Consider the following 24,000-nt stretch of genomic DNA (forward strand, 5'->3'; position numbering starts at 1 on the left):
ATCAGAACTGCTGTTCCAAATTTATAACAATGTTTCTGCCCCTGGGTGGGGGGGGGCAGGGAGGAGCTGAGAGGACTATGGAATTGGACCAGAACCAAGCAAACGTATGTTGAAAATTTGGTACTGATCCAACTTTACTCGAGTAATGCATGAACAAATGTAACATACTTTCATTCATGTCGATATTTGGGGGGGGGAGGGCCGGTAGAAACGATATGAAATCATAAAATTGGTGGAAAGAACTCGTGGACTAACAGAATATACGCTTATGTGGTGTCCGTTCGAAGTTTCCATATTCAGTAATACTTGAACGTATTTGCGAATGCGCCTAAAAAGCTAGAGGGGGAAGAATATGGGGGATAAAAAAAGAGAGAAAAATTGCGTAAAATGGTTCACCTGTATGACAGGCAATCTATTAAAGCAAAATCTTTGAGAATTTAAATGACAAAAGATTGCATGCAACCCCTAATAACTTATTCAAGTTTACAAAATGATTTTGCAAATTTTGGATTGATGATGGAATACTGAAAATGAATCCGAAACGTAGCCTACATCTTTATTAGTTTAGTAGGCCGATTGTACTGAGTGTGAGGTAAATACTTTAGTTTCTAATAAAGTAAACTTTATTAGAAACTAAAGTAGAATAAATTATATTTTATTCAACTTAATATTTATTAAAGTTCACCTTCTTGTATTATGTTTTAATTAGTAAACCAATTTACTTTCTCCTGACTGGTGGATTCATTATCTTGATGGGCGGATTTTCAGCTGGTATAAACTCCTACCCTAATGTAAATCCCCTTGGCCGACACGAGCGTGAAGGGAGATATTATAGCGCAATAAAGATTTCTTTGAATGAGAGTTTTGGAACGAGAATCTTTTTCTACTTTCCCTTTGACAGTAGCAACCAGGAAAAGAGAAACGTGACTCATGAGAAAAACACAAGAGGAAATTTTATAACACCGAAAATAAGAAAGTACTGGTAGAAATGAGGTGAAAATAAATCACAAGAAGGAAATGACCGAAGAGGAATAGAAAACTTGAAGGCGGAAAAATTAGATTCGGACCAAAAAGACAAACACTTGTGACACGTATGTCACCTGCATGCGTCTTTCCACTTCTCCAACTAATATGTGGCGTTGTACTGGCAACTGTATGAGTTGAAATTAGATCAGGTAGATGGTCATGTTTTCAGCTAGTTATTTTCTCTCCCCCCCTCAAAAAAAAATATATATTAATTAGACTCGTATTTCGATGAAGCCTCTTATCTTCAACAGTAGTCAGTAATTTGAACTTTTTATTTTTTCAGTTAACAACTTTTATCAGCAGGGACTGATTTAAAAAAACAGAAAATGCCCGTGAAAAAATATAGAAGAAAAGGGAAATTTCTTCATTACTGCAAAGATGCTAGAATAAGTCTACCGTCTCACGCTGCGCAAGATCTTCCTGATAGAAACCGAAGAGGCAACAGAATCTGATTCCAACTGCGCTCCGCTTGCAACACTTTTTTTTTTTTTTCCTTTTCTCTTCTCTTCCTCCCACCTGAACCGGTATCCACCTCTCTTATCGAACGCTGCACGCGTTAGCCGGCATGAAAAACGACTTCTATTATAAGTAAGGTGTAACGTTACACAACGCCATCCCGCCCCATAATTGCAGCGGCACATTCCAGGCTTCTAACTTGCCCGTGATATTTCCGAGTTGACACAATGTGACAAGCCATCCCACGTGATTTGGTCAGGACTGGATTCTTCCCTTTTTTTTTTTCTTTCTTTCTTTCTTCTCTCTCTCCGTCTTAACTGGCGATGTACAGACTGCGCGAAACTGGTGACCCACACGGAACATCATTTACGTGCGTGTGTCCTCCGAGGAAACAGGGTCAGAGCTTAGTCTGTAATGCACCGCAGAGGCGCGAGATACTACCATAGCTTTTTGCACGTGGGGGCGTCATGTGCCAAGAGAGCTGTTGAAACTGCCAAGGCGTACTGGAGACCAGGCGTAAGGCCAAGACGACGGGGCCAAGCAGTCTTGGTTAGAGCACTTCTATTCATACGGAGATTCTGAGGACAAGAAGTGAACGCACTCGCGAACGAAGCTGTTCCTCCAGTGGACAATATCAGCGCAAGTCAAGGTAAGGGGTAATTATGTTTACACGCCGTATTTCGAAGTAGAGTACGTGAAACTAATATAAAAAAAAAAAACTAAGTTTTATAATTATTGCGAATCTTATCGTATATTTTGAGGTGGCGTTATATAAGCTCTAAATATGTCTCACTGTGAATTCTGCAGTATTACAAGGATGCAATGATCTTCACAAATCCTTTCTTACTGTGCTTCTCGATGACGTAATAAAATAGCACCTAATGGCAATATTCCAAGTGAATATCTCCAAAAAGCATTTGCGATTTGCTTATTTCCAATTTGTTTCCGTCCTGCGAATGGAGGATTTTCCAAACTAAGGGATTTCACATTACATGCGTTCTCTCTCTCTATCTATCTATTTACCCGTGAAAAGGCTTACTTCTTACTAATAAATAAATATACAGTACTTTCGCCTAAAGTCACTGAAATTATACCGACGATGCCAATCAAAATCCTATCACACTATTTTTAGTAATGGCGTTCGGTTTTTCTAGCACTAATTTTACATTTATACGAACTTTCACAAAGAACACCAAACTTAGTAACTTAGTAGTTAACCCTGCCTGTCATCGAGATGTGTTTGTGGAGTTTGCTCCTGAACGGAACTAGCCAGTGGTCTCAATTCTTTAACTGATACCATTGACCAGCTGTTAAAGTCACTAGTCCTCTATGGATTAGACAAATTCGTGTAGGCAGACTATTTGACTGGCCGGTCCATCCTACAGCTTTTGAAGTTCAGCTCAAATTCGATCCCGACTGCAGAATCTCAAATTACCATGGAGTCAATTATTTCAGACAAATTCTAGAAACTTTGTGGTATGAAATATCCAGATTTCTTCATTTTACTGTAATAACTGTGCAATTATATGATTCGTATTTTTTAACTAAGAAATTTAGTTCAAGATCTTTCAGCAGTGTTTTTCAACAATTCTCGACCGTTCTGCAAATCCCCTTAATATCCAAAACAAGCTTAGTTCCTTTCTTTTCATTTGTGAAACCTTTTAAGTTTTTTTTTTTCATCTTGGATCACATTTAGCTACTCTCATCCTGGTGTATAGGTAACCCCTGGACTTATAAACAAGTGCAAAACCTTTCAAAAAATTACTTTAAATCATCAGCAGATTTACTTTGAGACCTCCCCTGCATTTCCTTTTCAATGTCATTAAGGAAGATTAGACACAGGAGAGGAGGCTCCCAATAGTTATCACTAAGGGAAGCTATATGAACACTAGTCCAACCTGAAGTATGTTCATTTGGGATTACCCTATGTTTCCCATCTTTTAGCCAACCACTGCTCAAACCAAGAATCTTATCAGTAGTCCCAATTTACTCCAGTTCATATAATAGCTTTTCATAAGGCTGGGCAAATAATATCAAATTTGTTTCTTACATCTATTATATAACTTAACCATAATAATTAACGAGATCGGTTAGGCAAGTCTTTTCCTTCACAAACTCACCCATGCTGTGATCCATTAAGGACACCTTTCCTCTAGAGATAGTCCTGTATCCTTAATCAGACTCCATGATCATAGCCACTAATGACTTCAAATTCAGGGGTCTTTAGTTACCCATTTAGTTATCCGCTTAGAGAGTCCACAGGAATTGTCACAAAAATCTCAAACATTCCTAACAAGCTGATGCGCTGTTTTTTAAGTACAGTGTTTTGTAACACAACAGGATATACACCATCCAACTTTCTAGCCTTATCTTCCTCAGCCTCAGTAGTTTTTCTGAAATATTTCTCCTAGATGTTACATTACCTATTTTACAGCATCGTAACTTCGTGTCAATGTTAGGAGAATGATTCTGCTAAGTTGACAGGGTTCAATGATGGTTGGTATGTAAATGAGCTTGAATAACAAGGAGAACTGTAACATCACTCGGTGCGGTTAAATTTATTGAAAATTTAGTGGTGGGAATAACAACAGTTGGATTTAGTGATTCAGAAAAATTTAATATAATGCTGAAAAACAAACAGGTTATGTGAGCAGTATAATCGTTACACAACAGGGAATTTAAACCGGCTTTCAGAAAATAGAACGCACTGTCAAAATAAAAATACTGACTGATAAACCCAAAAGTTAATTGCAAATAATTTTTGGTGTCACAAAATCTTGTTAAGACTGACTTTATTTTGAAATTCGACTTCGTACGCTGTTCACTTTGTTTTATTAAATTCTCCTTTAAGGATGAAAAGTTACTATAGTTTTTCAACAGATATTGAGTTCTCAGTAGATCAATAACAGCTCTTATTAAATAGCTTTTATTAATAGATATTTTTCTGAAAGTAGGTTTAATTCATTTTCCTTCAAAGACTTGTTCATATTCTACTTTTTTAAATCCGAAACGTATTTTTAAAAGTCGACTTACCTACATTTCATATACAGATAAACTGTGGGACAATCAAGGAAATGAGGGCCACATCACGGAGGAGAATTTTTAGTCTCCAAATTCGTCTAGCGATTTTTCTGTATATACTTGTAAGAAGGATGTGAAGAAAAGTTTTCTCTACTAAACGTTTTAGTAGAGACAGAACAGATGCGGTCGCTCCATCCTTAGAGCGGATTTTAGAAAACTTTTGATAGATTACGATAGTGACCAATCTTAACTGAACGACCTTTTCTGGAAAATCAACAATAATGATACTTGACATCAGAAATACGGTCGCCATGCTCTTGAATATTTTTAAAAGGCATCGATTTAATTGTATCTCATATTGTGACTACCTTCACAACGAGTTTCCATGATATTGCACTACCACGAATAAGTAACTCTTCATCAATGGAGAAGACTATTATTACTTATTCTCGGAGGATACCACCACCCAGACGGCATCGTTTCAAGGCTTATTGGTCTATCATCGGTAGGTACCCCGGTGTTGCAATCAAGCCAACCCATTTGCCTTTTACACTACTGTTGTAGTTCACTGCTACGAACAAAATATGGTGTGTATACGCTGGGTGAATTTCAAATTCGTAGTTTATTATGCCTTGTGCGTTTATTTTTCTAGTATTTATTAAACTATTTTTCTAGTTTATTTTTCTCTATGTATTTATCACTATATGAATATTAAATAATAAGAAAATTATGCTGTAATTTATTCATTATTTACTATCCATCTTGCTGTTTATTTATTCACTCATTTCATACTCGTTAAATAAATATCCTGTCAGCTAATTTTGAAACATTTCTGTAAAAATCCTATCCTTAAAGCAGTACCGCAAATCGCTATATGAAGCATATAAGCAATAAGGACTCTCTCACACACACACCTTAGATGAATTCTATGTTTTTCTTTTTTTCATACATTAATACGGTCCAGAAATGTCTCCAAGAATTTACATCCTCATTGCAGCTGCTTCTGGAGGCCAATGTACTAGCACCAATTGGCTGCGCATCTTGTGTTGTAGAGAAGAGGCTCGAAACGTACTTAACACCACGACCACAATATTTCAGGCAATTTCTTCCCTTCTTTGGAGAGCAGCATAATAATAATGCGTTGTTCCACTTAACTAGAAATGTGTGCAGACGCCATCTTATTTCGTACTGACATGGGTTGCTATGACAACCAAAAGACGGCTGTTTCATAAAGCCAGCGTTTAAACGATAATGCACACGCAGTTTTAGCGAATTGTCTCAATTACGACGATAGTTCAATTATGACTGGACTTTTGTGGATGTGAAGCTGCTATGGTGGCATTAGCTACAGTAAGCACGCAATACTAGTTTAATTAGTACTCAACATCATATCTATGAAAAGAAAGCGCCAAATTATATGCGCAGCGCATTATTATAATGTTTTAGTCGAACTAAAATGCGAAAACGGGTGAAAGTTTTACTAGCAAAGCTCAGTTGACGATAAATGTTATAATTGGTGCAAAGCTACATGGCAAATGAGTCCCACGCTCATTTGCCAATTGAGATCACTGTTGGTGGGAATTACTATTGCAGGTTATTAAAGCATGAGGCAATGTTTTCAAAACGTAGAGGTCAATGGAATCTCTTTCCACCAAAACAATTTCAAGCCTCGCAAAGCTACACTGACAATAAATACTCTGAGGGATCTGAAATAGTAGGTGTTTCCTCCCATTTCCTCTTGCACAATCTGGACTTAGCATCTTCGGATTGTTATTTATTAGAATCATCAAAGGAATTCTTGGGCGGAAAAATTTCGACGAAGTTGTGCAATTCTGGTTACATATTCTAATTTAGTTTCGTTTCAACTTCTGGTGGCAAAAATCCAAACTCATACCAACTTTCAGATTTTAACCGAAAAGGTAGCAGTTTTCAAAAGCAGATTTTCATGATCGTGAGAAAGTTCAGGGAAGGCAGAGCAGCGGCAGCTAGTTCGAACTGGAAGAAAAGGACAATACGAGATGATCGATTTCACCAGATTCTCAAGAAAATAGAGAAAGGAGATGCACATTAATACGGTCCAGATAATTAATATCATTATAATGTTTAATGTTATTAATGGCATTATTTTCTGGCTTTCTTCTATTACTATACCAAAATAGTATTTTAAGAATTGTTATTCTGTTTACTTTCCATTCGTTTCTAAGTTTCAAATAAATATCGTGAACCACTTCACACCTGCTCCATTTAATTCCATCCCTCGCGAGTAATGCAGTAGATAGCATCGGCACTCTCTTATACAGAGTGTGAAAGGTCCAAGTTCAATTCACGTCTTTGTCCGAAGTTGGATAATATTTCCCTTCAGGATGGGAGGAAATTTTATTGGATATTTTAGTACTGTGGCAGAGTTGGCCATTCCTGGGCAAGGACTGAATGATTTATCCTCTCTAAAACTAGGGGAAACTCTCGAAAACTAGAATACATGGAATTCACAGACAGAATGAAAAACTGATGCTCAGGCCCTTTAGTTCCTTCTCACAATTCATCCCAGTTCACTCTTTATGAACCTTCTTTTGTTCATTCCATGACAACTATGAATTTTCAGACATGTATGGAAATGAACTTCATGTCCATCTGGAAAAAAGTGTTTTCATCGCAATATCCCAAGAAAAGATGAGTTAGACTGTTCAGGACAAACCGAAGACACTAAGGTCATGAGGTGTCACCGTATTGGATTTGTAAATTGCTTGTATTCTGTGGTCAGTTTTCCAGATGTTTCGGGATGAAAGCACGACTTTCTGGGTGAAAACGTTATTCGACTGTTGCCCGAGACCAAGTTCGAACTCAGACCTTTTTTCACATGGCAATCGATAACAGTGACGCTATTCACTGCACAAAGAAGATGCGTTCGCCAGGCCTAACTCAAGAAAAAATGTAACGCTTTTCACAGGAATTACTGTATTTTTATATCCACGACGGGCAACTGACCCCTGGCCAATGACAATTTTGTAACGTGATGCTAATATAAAACACCCCAGCCATAATATATCAGAAATATTTTTCATTTAGTATCTGTTTCCAGGCACACGCCTAATTACAACTGTTTAATAGTCTATTGCTTATGTTTTTCAAACAGAATGACAGTGAAAAAAAAAAAAAAAAAAAACTGCACCGAAAATGTAGGTACACTTACCGTTTAATGCCTAAAATTCTTTACTGTAAAAATTGGCAGTAACAGTTAGAGGCTATCTAACCTTCCATGTACTGTACTTCATTATTTCACCTACTGACAACTGAGATTGTTTTTCGATAGATTATGTAAATGTGTCCGTCAAATTCTGGGGAAGGCACGCGGCTGTGTAGTGGAGTGATTAGAAACACTGCTGCACCAAGCGGAATTTCCATAAAGATGGTATTAAGCCTTTTTTCTTTAATTAAGAGGCAATACTTAGGTGTCTTAGGCGACATTTTATACTTCCCTTAGAGGGAAAATTTCTGCATCACGACCCTTAGAAACAGCTTACTTTAAGATAAAACTAAAGTCCATATAACTTAGTACCGTCTTGCTTAGTTCCAACAAGGAAATCACTGGCAAAAAAGTCATTAAGCCAAAGAAGGGGCTTCGGCAGAAAAGTGAAAGAAATTAGCGCTGGAACAATACACATTTCAAAAAAGGAGGAGGAATGGATGGGAAGCAAGGACTAAGACGTGTCCTCTTATTATGCGCGTGAGTTGTATGCCGCTTGTAGTTAAAATAGACACGATGTCATTATTTCTCTTTTTTTACTTTCAGGAAAGACATGGCTGGAACCAGTTTGATCCTCTTCGCCTTCTGTCTTCTTGCACAAATTGCCACTCACCGTTGTCACGAGACCCCCGTTTCCACGAGGGAACGTGGTTCCTTTTACTTCCCGAAATTTCGCCCAGAGATATTCTACGACAACAAAGTGCTACCTGAAGACATTGAAGTTGAAGTGTTCGTATTTCGAGAACAACCACAAAGGTGAGTGGAAGCTAGTGGTATCTTTCTTTCTACAATAGTCGTCATTAGTGTAGCGGCATTAATGTTTTCTGACACCGTCTCGAAAGTAACATCCGAATGTCAAAAAATACAAATCAAAACCACCCCAGAGACGACATACGTCCCTCTTTCTCCTGACACTTTACGTCACTTTAAAGTGATAATGCCACGCCATCTGGATGCAGTACGCTGCTTATAGCGGTCATACACATCAACACAGAGTTGCAGGAAAGGGTTGGTGTGCGGGGGGAACTTCTTGTTTCCATCAGACAATAAAGTACAAGATATTTATTAGGTACCGGCTGGACACGTGTTTAACAACTTTCTCCTCCAGAAGTGAAAGCCATTCCACACATTTTAAATTCATGTCATCGTGGATATATGTTCTTCCTCCCAAAGACTCAAGACTGTGAATAAACAGTAAATAAATCAATATATCTTACTCTCTCTCTCTCCAAAACAATCCTCACAAATGGGCTTAAATACCTATATATTTAGAACAGAAGCCTGGTTGTTTTATGGTTCCTATATGCTAATTCGAAAAAAGAAATTGAAGACAGATAAATTTAATAATAACTTACCGGTCATATGCACTGTCAGATTTCAACGTTTGCTTCTGGCAAATCTACAAAAAAATAAATACGAATATTAATCTATTACAAATTAAATTACATTACTTTCTTTTAAAGTAATGTCCTTTGCAAGATCAAATATAAATCTTTAAAAAAAAAGAACTCTATTATTCGGTGTCACGCAACATCAGTTTTTTTATTATTATTTCTTTGGATGGCTTAATTAGTACTGGATTCCTTCTTTATCTTAATCCATGCAAACTGAGGTCGAGTACCATGTTTTATGACCATTCCTCATATACATGAGCAATTTTGCTAAACCTGCGAGGTCATTCCTTAATTCTTTATTGCACGCTGTCTTCAGGCGAGCAATTCCGGTTCCCTGTAGGACAGTTCAGAGCCCTCCTAATCCCCTAGAATGGATCTATTATAATAATTAAGTGCGTATAAAATATGTAATTGAATAAATTTCGAAATGACATTGTCTTTAATTTCTGCCTCCTCTGGATAATTATTTCTTTTGCTTCCAGTCCTTTGACTACTAGAACTTCTTTTTGACAACATCAGTAACCAGACGTTCTAGAACCCATATATAATACTCCTCAACTCGCAATTTATATTTCATTTTAAGATGTGGCGTAATTTAGACCATTTATATTTGATTTTTTAATAAAAGTTTCCAAGAAATAATGAAAATTTGATGTTTTCCTGTGCGACACGTTAAATCATCGAAATGCGAATGCTTGAACATAGAGATATTACTCACAAGAAAAAAAAATCGTTACAACACTCACGTTTCAAATTTTATCTGTTCTAAAAACTCAATACGCGTTCCGAAGCGAATTTAACGCAGACACTCCCAAGTCGTTAAACCATTCTCGCTGTCAATTCAATACAATGTTTAATTTGAAAATTGTATTCATTACTCATCGATCTTTGTCACTGGAGGAATCAAACTGCCCTCAAAACAGAAATTGAACACAGAAATGCATACAATTTTCAAATTATTTCAATGTCCAGATAAACCAGGCCTAATAAAAACACAAATATAGCTGTCATATCCTCAGCGTTTCAATGAAGACATTACTGGAATTGGTGACCACATACACAGGACAGAACAGTATAATGGTTACACTTTGGAAATTAATTAGTTGTAAAGATTCAAATGAATCAGTTCAAAGATCATTTGAAGAATAGCTTTTAAGATGTGGACCTGTAAGAGTACCATTATTTCTTTAATATTTATTTATTTCAAAAATGATTGTCGTATATAAATGACCCATCCTATATTAGTTTTGCATCTCTGCTTTAATCTTTATTTTAAATATATACAAATTGAAGCTAGAGTTTCAGTACGAATAAGCTATTCACTTCCTAGAAAGGTTTTTAACCCTATTTCGCAAGTATGTGGCCCACAACCTTATATGTGCTTTTCTTCAGTTGAATTTCGCCAATTAGACAACCGATTTGGCCCAACCAAGATTTAAACAGATGATATTTGAATTTCAGAGCTGTATCCTAACAAAAGATTTAATTGCGCGTATTAGTCATACGGTAAGGAATATGGAATTAATATTTATCTCAGAATCGTTTTCTTAAAGAAGTCAGCCAAAATTCATTCCCAACCACATCGTAAGAAGAGTGTCAGAAACATGATTCTCGGGGGAGGGGGGGATTCAATACTGTACTGTACTTTTCATACAGTGTTGAAAGTGTGAACTCTACATACCTCTGTGAAGTTTTTAACACCATAAGAGGAAAAAGAAGAATAAATTTTCTTAAGGCTATTTAAGACCTCCTCCTCTAACTTCCTCAATCTCGACGCGTCTTGTGTGATGGTGAGCGTGCTCTGGAACTGCGGCATTTCTCGCCTCTGCGCTAAGCAAATGGGAAAGAAGTAGGTCACGCACGCACCTGTTCATGTCATACAACATTGGTAGGTAATGGTCATCTTCCACGAGATCAGATCCTCAAGAACTGCTAAAGAAACCATTATGGGACCAATAAAACTAAACTTATTATAACGTTTCATTTAAATTTCATAATTATTCCTAACAAAATATTTTCATCACAATAATCATTGGCTATTGCTGATGCAAGTCCACAAAAGAATGTAATTAATGTTCTAAACTGAAACTGCAGGGATGAACAGTTCACTGAAATTACGGAAGACTTCTTTAGTAGTTATCCGGACATCATGTAGCTGTAAAAATACAACCATCCTTGAAACACATTGTGGGCGTGTAGTGAATAAGGAATGTGGCATGAGCTAGTCGCTAAACATCAATTTCATTTCTGGTCAATGGGGTTTGATGCGGACAGGGATGTTCTTTGTATACAATCAGTGGTCAGTTTATTAGAGCACCCTCCCACACAAAGAATCGAGTATGTCACGCCTACAACTAATGAATAGAATAAAAACGCAACGAAAATGTCGACTAAGACTTGACAATAGAGACAGTTTCAACACAAAACAAAACAAATCATATAAAGCAATAGTTTTAATAGAAATACTAATCTAAACATAATATATATTCTAATATAAGCAAACAGATTTTCGCAGAATCAATAAACCTATGAAGTATTAAATTATAAATATTTCATTACTGTACTTCATTGTTATCTTATATTTATAAAGATTTCTTGTATAAATAGTAGGTTATAAAACGTATTTTACAAATTTTGTGGTAAGTTCAGTCCCATTTTTATTGTTTGAACTTCACTGGTCAGAAGAGACTCGATCCTTCCTTTTCTTTCTTATTCAAAATATCAAAAAAAAAAACTATTATTAATTTATCTTTTTAAGTACCTGAATTCCAACTACTAACTGTAGTTATTACATCATCTTATTACTATATTTTATTACTTTTTTTCTCATACTGGGTTTTGTGTTTATGTATTATGTTTTAAAAGTTGTTAATTTTTAATTACATAATTTGTTTCATAATTTTTATCCATTTTTATTTGCGAATTTCCTTTTTCGCACTCCAATTGGGTCTTGTCAATTGAAGAAATAAAAGTTTTCACCGTATATTTCGAAATATAATGTCACTCCTTGTAACCTTATGCTCCATTTATTAAATTCGTAATTTTATCTAGGTTATGAAAAACACAGTTAACAGGTGATACTTAAAAGTGAAAAGGAAATTTGCAATGTATAAACACAGTGTTGAATTACCTGTTTTATAATAAAAATAAACACTCGTATTTCTTGCTGAGGCCAGACTTTGCAATTACGTAAGATGAGTATCAGTAGGACTTTAGGAGCATCGGTGACTAAGGCCATATTGTTCCATGTATACTGTCTGTAAATTATGTGGGTCCTGAGGTCAATTTTCAGTTTGCTGGATGAAAAACCAACGTTTCCGGGAAAAAAAACCATGTTCCCCTCGCCTAAGACCGACTAACTCAACCATGTTGTGAACGCTACCCATAAAATCATTCCTCACGTCACTGACGGGACTCAAACTCAGGTATTTTTCACCGGGTGTGAGGAGGAAAACGATTCTACCAACTGTGTTGCCCACGAGGTCACGACGGATGAAATAAAATTTTAATGTGCGCAGTTGAAAAAGAGAGATCCCAAAGCGATTCTGAAGGTCAAATTTTATTATGACATTAGAAGGAAATTACTAAAGAATATTAATTATGAATACATTAAAGACATGTAGAAAAATTACCTCTGTTATATATGATTAACATTAGGGGTCAAGCAAACGTTAATAAACAGTACATCATGTATATACCTGTAGTCACTTACACATAGCTAATTCAAGTTTGAAAGACAGCAGTGCCACCGCATTCATTTTGTCTTTCACGCAATGCTTTTACATCAATTATTGAAATGAAATCATTATCGATGTATACTGTATTAGAATCACCATAAAGATGACACAGTTTTGTAGCATTTCCAGATCAACTCTAGCAGGGATCTTCATTTAAGTTCAAACAATTCTTCGAAGAAAATCCCAACCTCAGATTCATTCAGAAGAAATATTTTCGAACATAGCAAGACTTCGTTAAAAATCAAAAAAAGGGATCTTCATTGACGTAAAGCTCAGATCGTTAACTTTTTTTTATTCTGATTCTGAATAGGTGGAAGGATTCCAAGTAGTCTATACCATTTAATAAAGGGCAAGAAAATATGGCTGTATGGGACTGGTTCCCTCTAAATCTAACAGCAAACCTGCGGTAGCAATAAAACAGAAACAAATTGTAGAATTTTACGCAATAAATAAATAAATAATATAAAAAAAGTTAAAATAAACATCTTTTCATGTTTCACATATATATAGAATATAATAACTGTAGTCGTCAGTTTGTAGTTTGTTCAGTCCTCGGAAATCAACTTTCTACGACGGAGCGACTCGCGTTGTAAGAAAATGAGAGATCTTGGCAAAGAAGCTTGCAGAAATTGCGTCTTATTTGGAGTGAAATCAAATTCTTTTCAGTCAGGATGGCCCTCATGGCAAGCACAACAGTTACGATTGCTGTTCTTCGATGATTCTTTCACACTACTTGTAAATGGCCTGAGTTTCAGTCTCAATACAGGAGAAATGTTAGTCTTTTTGTCTTGCAGAGTTACTTTGTCTCGGGAGGGGATCGCATGACATTTTCTTCTTAAATACTTGAATTTGTCATCCCGGCAAAACAAAGAACCATAGAATACGCAAGGCGTCAGTACGTTGTATAAACATAATTACTGACTCTTAGATGGCTAAATTCTAAAATGACCATAATCGAGCACACGAACAGTCAACGCAAAAAAATTGGTTGGGGACGAGTGTTCAACGTCAAGGATGTTCGGTATTATATAAGGATGCAGACGATGGCCCAAATAACACCTCAGTACAGTTATGGACAACGACAGCTATTCTAATACAGAAGGCTTCGGATGTACGCAGTTCATTTCAGTTAAAAACAGTAAGTCCCCGCTACATAACCCAGGAAGAAAGCATATGTCCTTCGGTCCAATAGGCCCAGATGTAGTATGCAGATGACAAGGCCAGGGTATGAATAAAATGACATAGCTCACTTAGAGACAGTGCAGGAGGATAGGAACAGCGTAATCGTGCGGAAAAGTGCTGTTAGGCAAAACTCAGATCTCGTATTGGTCTCCAAATTTTGAAAATCAATGCCCAGATGTTTAAACCTTCCTAAAGTTTTCCTAACATATGGAAAGTACCATACGCGGAGAATATCCAGGAGTAGTTTGTAGATTAGCTGAGAGGAATTAAAGGATGTACCGATTGAGAAACGCTTGGAGATTACGACAGAAAAAGATATGAAGTTCGACACGTTGCATAAGCAAGGAGGGAAAAGGACACAGAGTGTTCTAGTTATGATTTATCGGAATTTTTGAAGTAGAGAAATTAGATAATTATCCCTCGCCAACACAATTAGCATACTCTAACAAGTTTGGAGGCTGCATATAAAGAAAGATGTACAACTTGTATAGAAGGTGCACAGAAGGGTGAAGAGCTATAAAGATTGGTAAAGAGCTCTAAAGCATTATCCCTATGAGCAACGGCTTAGAAGATATGGACTGCACAGCTCATTAAACTAAACTATACACCTGAAAAGGAAGAGAGGGTTCATTGAGATGTATATGGCCGAGGGGAAACAGTAAAATGAGGTTGGAACATTCTCATTGGTGCTCGAGAAAAGGACCGTGGCTCAACTATAAAATCATGGGGATGAACAGCATTAGACCTTATGAAGTTTAACTTCGAACAGACCGTTGTGGAACATTAAAATAAGTTGCCTTCAAGGGGGCAGGCGGAGAATTTAGCAAAATTCAAAGAACTGGGCAGGCAATTTTTGAACGATAGAAATAATTTGCTAAGTTTTTTTTTTTTTTTTTCTTTTTCGACAGATGCAGAATAAATTCGCTCTCTTGCATGATTGCGCCATTTTCATACTAACATTAAATATTATCGCCGATTATGGTGCACCTCATTAAAGTGATATCAAATGTTCATTTTCCTCAAGTAATTATTTTTATTAGTTTATTTATCCACAAAAACACGGACCACCCCAAGACGGCTATGTGCCAGGAGGGTGACCTATTTACAGACTGAGATACGAAGTACCACATGTACAATGGATTACAAGTAGGGTACATGTGTAACGGGATATTTACCCAGAATTTTATTTATATATAAAAAATTGAAATAATATACAAAGTTTAAAAATTATACATTGGTCAGGTGCAAGTGTCCATCAGAGATTCATCAGCTGATAACAGTTCTCTAGGGTTTTCTTTCTCTAGAGCTTATCTTCACAATACTTATCTGGATAGATGCCAAATTTATTGAAGATGTCAAGACTATTAACAGGAAACATATCTCTCAGAGAATTAAGATTTGTCAGAGTTAGCCGCAGAGGAAGAAAAGAGTCAGGATGATCTCTTCTCGCCTGCTTTTGCCCCCGGAGATTAATGATGATATAATTGGGGCATCAATTCACCCCGTTATAGGCCGTGGTAACTTGAGGGTATTTCTAGCAGTCATATGTATCTCCAAAGAGTGGTGGCCAGATTTGCTTGGAGGATGGAGATGGAAATAGCAAAAGGGTTGACCAACACCCTCTTTATCCATCTTAGCAATCCTATCTGAGGTATTTGTTTAGATAGGAGGCGAGAGCAGAGGATCAAATTTCATAAGCGTAGAACGGTACAGGGGTAATGCACTTCAGAATGTTCTGACAAATCAGCGCTAGATTATTCATACCCACGAGTTCCTGTCGTACGTCTTCTTTCTTTTCCCGTCAAAGTGAAGTTGGAAAGCTTTATCCCAGGCGAGGTTTATGTCTGTGTGGGACGCCACCCTTTGCACTCGTTCACCGCTTACAAAGATTTGAATACCGTTCTAACTCCTTTATATATATATATATATATATATAATCGGTAATTGAACTGATTTTGAAGGATTCAGATGCAGCCCAATTGTTTCAAGATACTTTTTCAGTCTCGGTATCTGCCTAGAAGCATGGTTCTGATGAGGATTATTCGTCGTCGTCAGAGGTAACAAAATTTGAATTATATGCTAAGAAAGGCTCTAAAACAGCTGCGAAAAGGACAGCTGAATGACACATGAATGCCTCTTGTGACATAGATAGTTACCTAAAAGTTGTTGTGGGAAACAAACAGATGTCTTGGAAGTAAGATTGACTTCAAATTTTGTAGTGTGGTATCTGAAAATCTGAAGTAGTGTTTCAGTATAACAGAAAGAGCTGGTAGGTATCAATCTGGCATCTGCTGTTGAGGACCTGTTGTATTCTGAAGGTGTCCAGAAGATTGGTAGTTGTTGATCTTTTGTGTATAACGGTATGTAGGTAGTAGGGCCGGTGTCCAAAGCAGTGCTGGACAATTGACGGCTGTAATGGCCTTCTAACCATTAACTGAGATTATAATGAACCATGCCATTTGGCAGCATCGTATGTATTTAGCTCCATGAGCATAAGAGCGACATCTTATTTTCCCAACTCGCACATTCGGTATATCTCAATCCCATAAAACAAGGATGTTCTCCGGTCGTCAAAAAGTGCCATCGCTGATCATATTAATGTCGTCCCGCAGTCGATGCCTTTGAATCACTGTCATTCTGGAAATGAATGGCGATTCGCAAAATACTAGGACGATGTTCCTGCTAAATTGTCTGCCGAGTGTACATAACTCCTTCCCCCTTTCCTTCAGTGTCTCGCTTATGTCAGGAGAATGATGCGGGATTCCTAAATAACGAGTCAAAGACAAATATCACAATTTGTTGGCCATGATTTATGAAACACTGACAAACAGCAGCATGAAGCATAACAGAAGCTGGTACTTCTAAACCAAACATGGTGGAATGTCACTGAGATCGCTTCCCTATCGTGTAACAGCGGGTGACATTTCTGCTACGAATATTCGTCATTGTCATCCAGCCACTGTTGCCTGATAGCTCAATGACGACAGAAACGAAGCCAAAATAGTTGGCGTGACGCCACCGCAGTTACCGCGAACCAACCACAGTTACAAAGATACACACAACTGGCTTTGAATTAAAAGGTTGCAGTAAATCATAAATACGGCTGTGGATTCGACTATTGTCCGCCCACGAAAGGTAATGATTCAAGGTATCTGGGTGATAGGCTTTAACTCTTTGCGTACAAAGAGAACGCACGCACACTACTTTCCAGTGAGACAATTTACTGGTCTATATTTAGTGACGGAAGTGAGTGAAGGCTTGCCAAGTTGCCTCTGTGCAGATGAATTATCCTAGTATTTCGGAACAAAATTTACTCCTCGTAACGCCATTTCTTGCTTTATCGCTTTACGGTAAATTGCCTGTCACCACGGATTTTATGAGTGATCTCATTTCACGCGCATGGAGACCTTCGAAGGAAAACTACTTTAGGCATCAGTTTCACCGGTGGAGAAATTTTTGTTGACTTGCTTCATCCAATTCTTCTTTGATTTGCTTCATCCAATTTTTGAACTTTACCGTTCTTTACATTAAGTTCTAAACATTGATTCTGTCATTGGTGCTGCCCTCAGTTAACTTAAGTATCTATATATCTCTTTTTTCCACGAAATATTTGGTTTTTCTCATGATTTGCTTAAGAAACGACCTATAAATCTGACGACGCTTTCGATCTTCATAATTAAGCTGTGCAAAATGTCAATCTCCTGACAGAAGCGGTGGACGGTAATCTCCTTGACTTACGAGTATTTAGTGTTTCACCTCTCAAGTCAATCTGCCATTAAGTATTCTAATGAATTAGTACTGTATCAGTATAAATGAGAAACACGTGACTGACAATGGTATAGATTCGCCTATGATATCCTATCTTTACAATAATTTAAAACGGAAATAAATTCTACGCTTTACGCTGATCTTCGCTCTTATCGGTTCAAATTTATGCCCCCCCCCACCTTTTACATTATCCCAGAAATGTTATTTGCTTACGAATGTTTAGTTTTTGGTGTTCTAAGTGTAAGGACCTTATAATATCACAGGATACAGAAAATAACCTAGCAAATGTGTCCTTAAATTTCTCCATTTTCTTAATATCTATTCAACCACGTATGCCTTTCCACAACGTATAATTCTTTGGGTTATTAAAAAAATTCTATGAAAATAAATCTTATATTTTTTTGTCGAAATTAGTATAAAACATGCTTCATTATCGAAATAAAAAAGTTTTAAGAAATTTAAGCGTATGAGAACACAGAGCAGTGTCACATTTAAGCCTTTATTACGTGACAGCAATTTTGGAATTGATTAAACTTCTGGATTTATGCAAACAAACGCGCAGAATGCATAAACAGTTTCTATAAAATATAAATAAATCTATATTTGTCCTATCAAGATAAACAAGTGTTACATTGGTGAGAGACAAATTCCCTTGTCAATGACCAGAGACAAATTTGTGTCTAGAGTGCTGCCAGTTACCTTAGAAATTGCTCAATATAACAACACCACCTCTGAATACACCATAGACGTGGTACACTTGTTCACATAAGCACACCATTGAGTACACACAGCTATTCGTGAACGCACAGAACCGTTAGGCGACAGGAGCTTCAGCGAACCACATCGCGATTTGTTTCTAGTACTTCGGATCTTCTTATTAGCCTTTCAAGGTCAATTCCAATTTGAGACAAGCAGTGGGTTGATTCCAACGCCTTGGCTGGTATGATCCTATCGGCCATCTTCAGCCTGTTAGCTTTCGTCCTCAGGGATTTCGTGCCTCTTAAGGCGGATGGCGGGATGGATCACTCACAAAGCTGCCAGAAGCAGGGTGATGATATCACGCCAGTCATCACCTTTCTTGTAGTTATCAGTCGTTTCCAGGCAATGATGTCTGGTAAACACTGTATTTTCAGGTGTTCAGAAGCTGCGTGATCCTTAACTGATGGGAAGATGAATATTTATTGTTGGCTTCGCTTCAGCAGCCAGAATTCAGTTGCATATATTCTCTTAATGTCGGTAGGGGGGTGGCTGATGCCCACAATTCAGCACCATACAACATGGCCGAATGCACTGTTGTTCTTATGTATCTTGCGGTTTTCACAGTTTGATTCACGTGCAAGAGGTGTTGTTTGGTTATCCAACATAGCTTAATCTCTTTACAAGCATGTCGACATGAGCTGTGAACGTAAGTTTGGTGTCAAATATTATTCCCAGATCCCTACGAGTTGTGACAATAGGGTTGGGAGTCTGATTTAGTTCTGAATGTATGAGTGTACGTGATTTTTTGAGAGAGTGCATCATCATTACAGTCTTCTGTGGATTTAGGGCTGGCCAAATTTATCTAAGTATATTAATAGATGCTTAAGCTTATGATTGATCTGGTCACATACTGCACTGTTAGACAAGGACGGTTGGATGGTCGTTAAAATCTTTATCATCTTCATACGTGTATACATCATGCCTGCCCTCGCAAAACGGAATCATCATTGCGGTAAAGAGGATTCTGGATAAGACGCCACCTTGTGGAACTCCTGCATGGACTGGTCGTTGGAGGATCTGACTGTCTGTGTGCAAATAAATGGACTGCAAAGTTAGTAGGGATTGCAGGTATTTCAGCAAGTTTCCTTTTATTTGAAAGGCGTGTTGCAGCAGATACTAGGGAATGTACATTGAGACTATGGAAGGCGGCCTTTATATCAGCATATATTATTGCAACTTCATTTCAGGCTTGGAAAGAGTTCGGTATCGCGGTTTACACTGTAAGAAGGTTCGTTATAGTTGACCTGTTCCGGCCTTAAAAATAGATCATTAGTCCAGTTGAACACATCCGAAAAGATTACACCACTCATAAGAATAAGAGAAAGAAGAGAAGAAGGTACAATGATAATTAGAAAACTGCTTTGATCGATTAAAATGCTGTTTGTCAAGATTTTAAGGACGACGAAATGTGATTCGCATTTACTAATAATTTCACTGTAGTATCCAGACTTTAATTTTATTCTTATGTAAGGATATTTTTTTTAAAAAAACATCTAATATTAGAGTCCCTACTAAATATAGGGGGGGGGGAATGCTGTGTAATTCGACCGATAACAGAAATAAAGGAAATAATAGATCTCAGAGTATTGCTAGATTGGACTTCAAAATTTAAACCTTTATTAAGTTCATTCAAGCGTTTACTCTTCTCTGTGGCTTAAGGACGCAATCTTTGCACCAGCTATATCTGTGCTAACACTTCAATGCAGATTTGATCTCCTGAAACAATAAGTTCTACATACCGCAGAAAAGTTGCTGTGAAGGGAGGACGTCCCGCAGAGAAAGCAGGCAAACTTGGAAAGTGTAGTTCGATGCTCATTTACTTTGTAAATTATAGACTTCCAGTGGATAGTAATCATACATCACGATTATAAAGCTATCTATAATTTTAAACAGGAATAATAATAATCTTTTATTTGCATTGAGAAGGAACAAATGCAACTCACCCATCAATATCCAAAATTCCTGGTGTTTAACATTTAAATGAAAAAAAAAATGAGTTACGCTGTAAGAGTTGAGAATACGGGAGATTTGCTGAAATTAAAAGCACTGAATATAAACAAAACCGATAAAAAATAATTATTAGGCAATTAGGATTCGGAAAGGGCGGATGAAATCCAATGGCAAAGTTCTTAGATGTCTCTGGATTGACTTTGCCGATTAGCATTTTTACAGAGACAATTAATTTTACTGTCCGTCCCGAATTGAATTTTCTTAAAGCTCATAACAATATGTAATAAAAAAAAGTTTGTTTATACCAAGGGGTTCCAAAAAGATTGTATTTACCCAGAAGTAGTTGTGATAGACGGTTGAGACAAACACGATGTATTATAATTTTTCAACATAGTCATCAGACAAAATGACACATTTCTGTAGAAGTCCAAACCACGACTCGGCAGCAGAAATCACCTCATCATCAGCAGTCAGGGCCGGAAACAGAAGAAATCCGAGGGTGCAAAGCCCTAGAGATAAGCAGAATGCGGCAATCCTTCAAATCCACATTCGTGGGCACACATCACTGCAGCATGCGAGTAATTATCGTGGGACATTATCGTGGAGCAGCCGCACTCCTTTTGCCGTCTTTTTGCCGGCTTATCCCGTCTTTTTTTCTTTTATAGCAGCGGGTAGCTTTATGAGGAAGGCGGAATAATAATGCTCAGTCACAGTTCGGCCCTTTTGAAGGTAATCTGTTAGTATTACACCATACTGATCCCAAAAAACAGACCGCATCACTTTGCCAGCACTTCCTTGCACCTTTGCCTTTTTGGGGTAGGGGTTGACTAGCTTTGGTGACTAGCTGTGAAAAAAAAAAACTCCTTTTTGCTTTTCCTGGCACATCTGCAACATTTCATGTGCACATTGTGCCTTTTCCTTCTTCTGGTAAGGGGTCAGAAGTCTGGGAACCCATCTAGCAGACACTTTACTCGTATGCAATTGTTGATAGACGAAGTTCTCCACAGCCGCTACACTAATTTGGACTTCTGCAGCTAGTTCTTTAACGTTACGACGATCTTCCAGGATTAATGGCTCAATTTTTGCAACAACCTTCAGTTACAGCAATTGCTGGGTGTTCTGGGATTTCTTCATCATGCACTGAGGTTCTTCCACATCTGAACTGTTTATACTAATGTGCAGTCTTCTACATAAACAGCGACCATTTCTTCGCGGATTGTTTTGGTGTTTTCCTTCGTAGATAGAAGAAACGAAAATCACTAATCTGTATTCCACTTTACCATTGTGACACTTTGCTTCATTCAGCGTGTCAAAGAAAAAAAATGAACTGTCAGATCGAATCCAAAATTTCTGTGGTTGCTATAGAGATTTAAAGGTATCAAACAAAATGAAATTTCATACGAAGTGGGTCTAAAAAGTAATGAGACTGGTGCTATAAAATTTTTATTGACAACTGAACTACAAATCAACATTATCCCCTTCAAAATAGTCCCCTTGGGAAGCCATACACCGCCGGAGATGTTGCTCTCACTCCCGGTAGCAGTGCTGGAAGTTTTCAACTGAAAGTGCCTTCAGCTGGTCTGTCACGACCTTTTGGATGTTGTCCACAGTTCCAAAATTCCCTTTGAAGTGGAATTTGAGCTTGGGGAATAGAAAGAAGTCACAAAGACTCAGATCAGGCGAGTATGTGGGCTGCGGAACCACTGGAATACCCTTTTGGGTCAAAAAATTCGGTCACGGAAATGGCAGTGTGACAGGGAGCGTTGTCGTGATGCAGCATCCAAGGGTCCGCAATTTCCAGCTGGACACGATTAACTCTTTTTCTGAATAGTTCAAGGACCTCACGTTAGTACTGTGTTGATTAACTGTTTGTCCTTGAGGCACGAATTCCTTATGAACAACACCTTGATTGTCTAAAAAACAAATTAGCATGGATTTGATTTTTCGATTTGCTCATTCTTGCTTTTTTCGGGCGCGGTGAGTTGCTTTTGTGCCACTCCGAACTTTGTCGTTTGGTTTAGGGATCGTACTCGAAAATCCACGTTTCGTCCCCTGTTATGACATGTTTGAAAGAATTTTCGTCATATTCGATGCGTTCAAGCAGATCCAGGCACACATTCCTTCGGTTTTCCTTTTGTTCGTTGGTGATGTTTTTTGGGACCAGCTTCGCACAAATTTTCCGCATGCCCAATTCCTCTGTCAAAATGTCGTAAACGGTTTGGTGATTCAAATTCAACTCGCTACCGATTATTATGACTGTCAAACGTCAATCAGACCTCACGAGAGCCCTTACTTTGGTCACATTTTCGTCCGTTTTTGACGTGCAAGGTCTTCCAGAACGAGGTTCGTCTTCCACACTCTCACGGCCATCCAAAAATTCTTTATGCCATCTAAAAACCTGTGCCCTCGATAGAGCGTGCTCTCCATAAGCCCGTTTTAATTTTTCGTAAGTTTCTGTTGCGTTTTCGTTAAGTTTGATGCAAAATTTGATCGCGCAACGCTGCTCGAGATTTCGTTTTTCCATTTTCATAACGCGTCACTACTACACACACTTACACAACTCGCTTTCAACTCAGACGTGTTAACGCTATCGAGTTGAAACTTTCACTGAACATCAAATAAGAATGTACGTCTCGGTTGGTGTCGGAGGCGTGGCTACAGTGTTGCCAGTTTTCGAGCCATGCGTTCAGCCTCATTACTTTTTAGACACACCTCGTATTTCTGTCACTACTTCTGAGTGAATACAGATCTCTTTCAACCCACCTTGTGTGAGATTATATATACTGTGCTGCCACTTTATTAGGTACACCTACCTAGTAGCGTGTTGAGCCTTCAAAACAGCCTGAATTCGTCTAGGCATGGATTGAACAAGATTCTGAAAACGTTGTGCAGGAATGGAGTACCATGCAAACATGAGTGTGTCACGCAGTTCCTTGAGATTCGACGGAGGTGTAGACCTGCAGCGAACAGCCCTTTAGAGCTCATCCCAAAAATGTTCAATAGGATTGAGATCCGCGGACTGAGAGAGCCACTGCAGCAAAGAAAAGTCATTATCATGTTCCTGGAACCATTCCATAGTGATTCGGGCTTTGTGCACCAGCGCATTATTCTGCTGGTAGTAACCATCTGACTGAGGATAAACTGTCAACATGAACGGATGCACTTAGTTAGCAACAATGTTTAGGTACAATGTGGCATTCAGACGTGAATCTATGGGTATCAATGGACCCAATGTGTGCCAAGAAAACCTTCCCCACACCATAACACTGCCCCCATCACCTTGCACAGTAGTCGTCAGATATGACGGGTCAATGGATTCATATTGTTTTCTGAGCCTTCCATCAACATGATGCACCAGGAACTTAGACTCGTCAGACCAAGCAACTGTTTTCCAATCTTGGATAATCCAGTGCTGGTGTTGCACAAAGAGGACTCCCCTTTGGGCAACACCTGCAGAAACATG

The 24,000-nt window shown here is 37.9% G+C and overlaps 1 protein-coding gene across 2 annotated transcripts in view; it reads left to right on the top strand.

The window, feature by feature from the left end:
• LOC150088153 (protein NDNF-like) overlaps positions 1 to 24,000 on the top strand; it is an 80,632-nt gene that overhangs the window by 21,089 nt on the left and 35,543 nt on the right. The window contains exons 1-2 of one of the 2 annotated variants that reach the window (XM_090369354.1): positions 1,955 to 2,131; positions 8,294 to 8,503. In XM_090369354.1, coding sequence (XP_090225480.1) covers positions 8,301 to 8,503 — 203 coding nt within the window. In that variant the 5' untranslated portion in view covers positions 1,955 to 2,131; positions 8,294 to 8,300. Of the gene's footprint in view, positions 1 to 1,954; positions 2,132 to 8,293; positions 8,504 to 24,000 lie in introns of those variants that run through there. The other variant, XM_090369353.1, reaches the window with a different exon arrangement.

Source organism: Mastigoproctus giganteus, chromosome 3 (assembly GCF_048544385.1).
Source record: "Mastigoproctus giganteus isolate SK-2022 chromosome 3, ASM4854438v1, whole genome shotgun sequence".
NCBI classification, from domain to species: Eukaryota; Metazoa; Arthropoda; class Arachnida; order Uropygi; family Thelyphonidae; genus Mastigoproctus; species Mastigoproctus giganteus.